General features: G+C 34.2%; 1 protein-coding gene across 18 annotated transcripts in view; it reads left to right on the top strand.

The window, feature by feature from the left end:
• Positions 1 to 247: 247 nt before the first annotated feature.
• Positions 248 to 6,297, top strand: part of c2cd5 (C2 calcium dependent domain containing 5) — a 41,458-nt gene continuing 35,408 nt past the window's right edge. For all 18 annotated transcript variants that reach the window (XM_073850006.1, XM_073850005.1, XM_073850000.1 and 15 more), the window contains exons 1-7: positions 248 to 469; positions 2,203 to 2,300; positions 2,405 to 2,491; positions 2,576 to 2,747; positions 2,821 to 2,916; positions 3,069 to 3,224; positions 4,517 to 4,721. In XM_073850006.1, the coding sequence (XP_073706107.1) occupies positions 2,211 to 2,300; positions 2,405 to 2,491; positions 2,576 to 2,747; positions 2,821 to 2,916; positions 3,069 to 3,224; positions 4,517 to 4,721 (806 nt within the window). In that variant the 5' untranslated portion in view covers positions 248 to 469; positions 2,203 to 2,210. The remainder of the gene's footprint in view (positions 470 to 2,202; positions 2,301 to 2,404; positions 2,492 to 2,575; positions 2,748 to 2,820; positions 2,917 to 3,068; positions 3,225 to 4,516; positions 4,722 to 6,297) is intronic.

Here is a 6,297-nt window from a genome sequence, read left to right as displayed (position 1 = left end):
CAATGGGATTAGACTTTAAGACTCTGATTTTTAATCCTCGACACTTGGGAAAAAGTTCTGCACTTATTTGTGTGGTTATTTTTTATTGAGATTTAAGATATTATATATTTGCCAAAACTTTGTATGAAAGTTAAAATATTAAAACTCAGCACGCATATGCCCCAAAAACACACGTGTGACTAGTGTGAATGTCCATGACCCGGATGTGCTCTGCCTCTGAAGTTCCCGCCCCGCCCACCTGCGCGAACGATGCGCCTGATCCTGAGCGATTCGTTTCATCTGAGACGAATTTATTTAGGAAATTAGCCGTGTAAACACCAACAATTTGATATGATTGTGATCAAAATGCCTCACAGAATCGACACTGCGCCTTCCTGAGATCTAATGATGACTGAAGAAGCGTTTTAATCGCCGAGAGGATCGGTGGAGAGACTTTAATATCAGATTGAACCGCTAAGGTGAAACTCTGGTGAGCTGACAGGATCAAAAACGTTACAATAATCTAATTTATCAGAACGGTTTATAAGCAGATCATTCAGTTAATAAGCCTTTGTGTCTTATGTAATACTGCTGTGATGTGTAAACAATGTTAATGCAGCTAAACTGCGTAACGTTACTAGCTGATCCAGAGAGAGAAATGGATATGTTCGTTACAAACGAATTGTTATCGAATTATTTCTTGGATAAATGGTTTTGTTGTTGAGGTGTAATGTGATGCTTAGATGATTGTGTATAAAAAGCCAAATGATAACAGTATGCTAACCACAAGGTGAACCCAGAAATACACATCGTTTAAGTACTTGTATACTTTATTGTATCAACATTACGCAAAGATCATGTTTTCACGTTTTTGCTATTTCATAATAGTGCTGTGGTTTTTCATTAACAATGTGATTGCGGATGTAAAATGCATTAATCTTTGTGTAATTTAATTGGTTATTATAGGGAATGTGTGGAAAATTAATCATCATTTGGTTTATATTTTGACTAATCTTTAAGGTTTGACTAAATACTTTAAAATCTAATCTAAAAATCGAAATTATATTAACGTTTACTTCTACTGAACATATTGTTTATATACACTACTAGTCAGAAGTTTTTGAGAGTGAGATTTTTAATGTATTTAAAAGTCTCTTCTGCTCACCAAGCCTGCATTTATTTAATTCAAAATACTGCAAAAGCAGTAATTTTGTGAAATATATTTACTATTTAAAATAAATGTTTTCGATTTGAATATATTTTTAAATGTCATTTCTTCCTGTGATTTCACATCTGAATTTTTAGCATCATTACTCCAGTCATATGATCCTTCAGAAATCATTCAAATTTTCTGCTGAAAAACATTTATTATTATTATTATTATTATTATTATTATTATTATGTTGAAAACAGTAGAATTAAATAAAAAGTAGAATTACTAAAGATTACTTTATCTGAAATAGAAATCTTTTGTAACATTATAAATGTCTTTATCATCCTTGGTAAATAAAAGTATTAATTTCTATCATTTTTATTCTCCCAAGAAAGTCAGTTATACTGACTTCAAGCTTTTGAATTGTATAGTGTATAATGTTACAAAAGCTTTTTATTTCAGATAAATGCTGATCTTTGGATCTGTCTGTTCAAAGAATCCTGAAAAAATTTACTTAAATCTTTTAAATATTGATGATAATAATAATAATACAAATTTATTTAACAGCCAATCAGCATATTAGAATAATTTCTTAAGGATCGTGTGATACTGAGGACTGAAGTAATGATGATGAAAATTTAGCTTTGATTACAGGAATAAATTGAATTTTAAAATATATTAAAAGAGAAAACTATTATTTTAAATCGTTAAAATATTCCACAATATTACAGCTTTTGCTGTATTTTGATTAAAATAAATGCAGGCTTGGTGAGCAGAAGATACTTCTTTATAAAACATTAAAAATCTTACTGTCCAAAAACTTTTGACTGGTAGTGTATATTATATTTATTAATTATATAGGGCTAATATATAAAAGGATTTCTTTTTGCATCTTTAGTCTCTGGCCATTCAGTCCGCCTTCTAAATATGTCAAAGGCACCTGTTGTGATCACCTGTTTCAAGCATCCTTGTCAGCGTGTAGATGCGGGTCAGGTTGCTAAGTATCTGTTTTTTTGTTTTGGTTTTCCAGTGTGCAAACTGTATGTTTGTGTTTATGTATGTTTAATTAGATATAATAATGCCTGGGAAGTTAAAGGCGAAGATTGTTGCCGGGCGGCACCTGCCTGTCATGGACCGCGCCAGCGATCTCACAGACGCCTTTGTGGAGGTAAGTCAAACATCAGTCTGTTTTTGAAATCACTTTGCTATGCACATTAGATCAAAAAAGGTTCCTAAATATGACTAAATAAGTTTTGAAATTTCATTCCACAGGTGAAGTTTGGAAACACAACATTTAAAACGGATGTGTACCCCAAATCCCTGAATCCTCAGTGGAATTCAGAGTGGTTCAAATTTGAGGTAAGGTCTTTCTTATAGCACTGGTTTAATTTGGATTTTTGTAGAGTTATTTTTTTCTATGCTTATCTGTCTTTCACCCATCAGGTGGATGATGAGGATTTACAGGATGAGCCGTTGCAGATAACTGTTCTCGACCACGACACGTACAGCGCTAATGATGCCATAGGAAAGGTGTACATCGACATTGATCCACTGCTCTGCAGTGAAGCTGCTACTGTCATCTCTGGCTGGCTTCCCATCTATGACACTATACATGGTGTGTATCCACGAGCAACCTTAGTCTATGATATTGAGTGGTGATTTTATTCCAATGACATGCTTGTGTTCAGGTATAAGAGGGGAAATCAATGTGTTGGTGAAGGTGGATCTTTTCAACGACCTGAACCGCTTCAGACAGTCTTCATGTGGGGTTAAATTCTTCTGTAGTAAGTATCCAGATCATCTGCTTCCATTTCCCTCTGTACTCTGATGATCAGTTTCCTCCACATTCTACCCTGTTCTGCTCTCCTTCCTGTCTATTTTGTCATTCTCAGTGAATTTTCACTGATGTTCTGGTTTTGTCTCTCTTTTTCTTCAGCAACCTCTATTCCCCGATGTTACCGGGCCATTATGGTACATGGCTTTGTGGAAGAGCTTGTGGTGAATGAGGATCCAGAGTACCAGTGGATCGACCGTATCAGAACCCCTCGAGCGTCCAATGAGGCCAGACAGAGACTCATCTTTCTCATGTCAGGTACTAATACGCAAACAGTGTGCAAGAAAGACGCTAGTGCTAGTGTTTTTCAAGGAAAATCCGTCAGGTCAAACAATTTTTTTTAGCTTTTTCAGAATTTTTGTGTATTTAAACCCTTTCCCACAATGACTATGATTTTGAGATCCATCTTTTCACACTGAAGACAACTGAGTGACTCATATGCAACTATTATAGAAGGTTCAAACACTTGAAATGCTTCAGAAGGAAACACAAAGCATTAAATTGACCCTAATTGAAGATTAGGGTAAATATAACTTTTGTCTTGTCTTCTGGGAAACATGTAAGTGTCTTTTGTAGCTTCTGAAGGGCAGTACAAAATGAAAAAAATATGATATTTAGGCAAAATAAGACAAATGTACACATCTTCATTCTGTTCAAAAGTTTACACCTTTGGCTCTTAATGCATTGTGTTTCCTTTTGGAGCATTAGTGAGCGTTTAAACCTTCTGTAATAGTTGCATATTAGTCCCTCAGTTGTCCTCAGTGTGAAAAGATGGATCTCAAAATCATACCGTCATAATTGGAAAGGTTTCAAATACACAATTCAAATACACAAATAAAAAAATCTGAATAACTAAATAAATCCTGAAGGATTTTTCTGTAGAACAGAAGGCAGTTTAACTGTTCAGGAAAAACAAGGGACTCATGAACAACTATCACTAAATATACATATATATATTTGTTGTATAAAACATATATTTTTTAGCACCACCAGATCAGCATATTTTTAAGGGATCGTGTAACAGTAAAGACTGGAGTAATGGCTTCTGAAAATTCAGCTTTGCCATCACAGGAATATATAACATTTAAAAATTATTTTTAAAGTAGAAACTAGTTTATTTAAAGGGGTCATTGGATGCAAAATTCACTTTTACATGTTGTTTGAACATAAATGTGTGTTGGCAGTGTGTGTACACAAACACCCTAAAATGATAAAAATCCAGCATGTTATTATGCTTTTCATTAAGACCCTAAAGAATCATAACAATATTTGTAACAATATTTCACATTATCACTGTTTTTTTGTTTTTTGTTTTTACTGCATTTTTGAAAGAAATGCAGCCCTCTTTAAAAAAAAAAACATAAAAAACCTTGATCTAGGATAGCACAATATAGGCCTATTGATCTACTCAGTGCTGGTAAAAGATGACTTACTAGAAGACTACTTACTGTGTCTCTGGAGACGTTTGCGTGTGCAACCTGAGACGCTCCTGACAATATTTTCTTGGCTCATGTGGTGTGTGTGTAAATGCATTTGTGTTACTGTTATAGGTGAATTGCAAAGGAAGATTGGTCTGAAGGTCCTGGAGATGGGAGGGAATGCAGTGGTGGGGTACCTACAGTGTTTTGACCTGGAAGGAGAATCAGGCCTTGTGGTTCGTGCCATCGGGACAGCCTGCACACTTGAGAAAATCAGCACACTCCCAGCTGCAGGCACACATCCCAGCAACTCCTCTCCTTCAAAAGACATGAAAGAGTGAGTGTCACCTACACACACACAAAACACCTTTGCTCTGAATCAAGAATAAAATGTGTGTGTATGTGCATGTCAGCATCATTTTTGGAGAGAGAAATTGAATTTTGAATTGAATTTGAAGTTTGGAATAGGAATGAAAGTGTGACATATGGGTTATTATAGAAATCACAATGCATCCATGCATTTTTACATCCCGTTAATTAAAAAATAAAGGCTGTTTGTTTTGAATTTTTACTTATGTATATTACTGTTCAAAAATTTGGAGTCTGTAAGATTTTTTGTGGAAGTTTCTATGCTCAAAAAGGCTGCAATTATTTGGTCAGAAAATACAGTAAAAACAGTAAAATTATGAAATATTATTGCAATTTAAAATAACCTTTTTCTATTTGAATATATATTTTTAAATGTAATTTGTTCCTGTGATGCAAAGCTAACTTTTCAGCATCATTACTAAGGTTGTGACAATGAGGAAATTTCCCCACCGGTTAATTGACATGTGACAACACCGGTAATACCGGTATCACCGTGGGGGTGGGGGTTTCCTAGGAACGAAGACGAGAGCATGCACTATAATTAAAAACTATGCTACAATGCGTCATATTTCATTTATCACGTGAGGAGAACGTGAGGAGTCGAATTTACAGAAAGAGAATGGCGGACGATTTAGTGTCAAAACGCAATGCAAAAGCGCCTGTTTGGCAATATTTTGGGTTCAAAGTTTTTTTTTGTAGTTTCGTTGTCGTCCATTCAAACAATTGACGCCGAATTGCCAATACCGGCAAAACTGAAAGTGAAAGCATAATACGCACGCATTTATAAGCTATTTAAAAGCAGAAAAAACGAGGAAAAGAGCTCCTTATTGCCAAACAGGCGTTTTGCATTGCGTTTTGACACTAAATCATCCGCCATTCTCTTTCTGTAAATTCGACTCCTCTCGTTCTCCTCACGTAATAAAAAAAAATGAAATATGACGCATTGTAGCTATGTTCAGTTTTTAATTATAGTTCATGCTCTCATCTTAAGTAAATTATTTATAATTATATTTTCCATTTAATTCAAATAAATATTTAATAAAAAAACGAATAGGCATACTACTTTAAAAAAAAAAAAATGTGGGGACGGTTCACGGTGGAAAAGTGATGTCACCGGTGTTGCGTCTTAAAACCGGTAACACCGTCAACACCGTCTATCGTGGCAAGCCTAATCATTACTTCAGTCTTTAGTGTTACATGATCCTTCGAAAATCATTCTGATATGTCAAGATTAATATTAGTGTTTAATATTTTGTTACAGAATTCTTTGATGAATAAAAGTTATTTATTATAAACAGCATTTATTTGAAATTGCAACATTATAAATGTCTCCACTATTATGTTTACTGACTCCAAACATTTGAATGATGGTGCATCATGTTTTACATTTTCATCTATTTTTTTAGCAGACATTTTTATCCAGGGCGATTTATTATTTTTAAAATAATTAATTAAAATGATCTAACATTTCTTTGGTTTTATTAAACAGGCATTAATGACACCTGAAAAAGAAGAAAATGCTGTACAATTACTCTTTGTTTTTC

Source organism: Garra rufa, chromosome 11 (assembly GCF_049309525.1).
Source record: "Garra rufa chromosome 11, GarRuf1.0, whole genome shotgun sequence".
Classification (NCBI taxonomy): domain Eukaryota; kingdom Metazoa; phylum Chordata; class Actinopteri; order Cypriniformes; family Cyprinidae; genus Garra; species Garra rufa.
The sequence above is the reverse complement of the archived record's forward strand: the minus strand, read 5'-3'. Positions and strand labels throughout refer to the sequence as shown.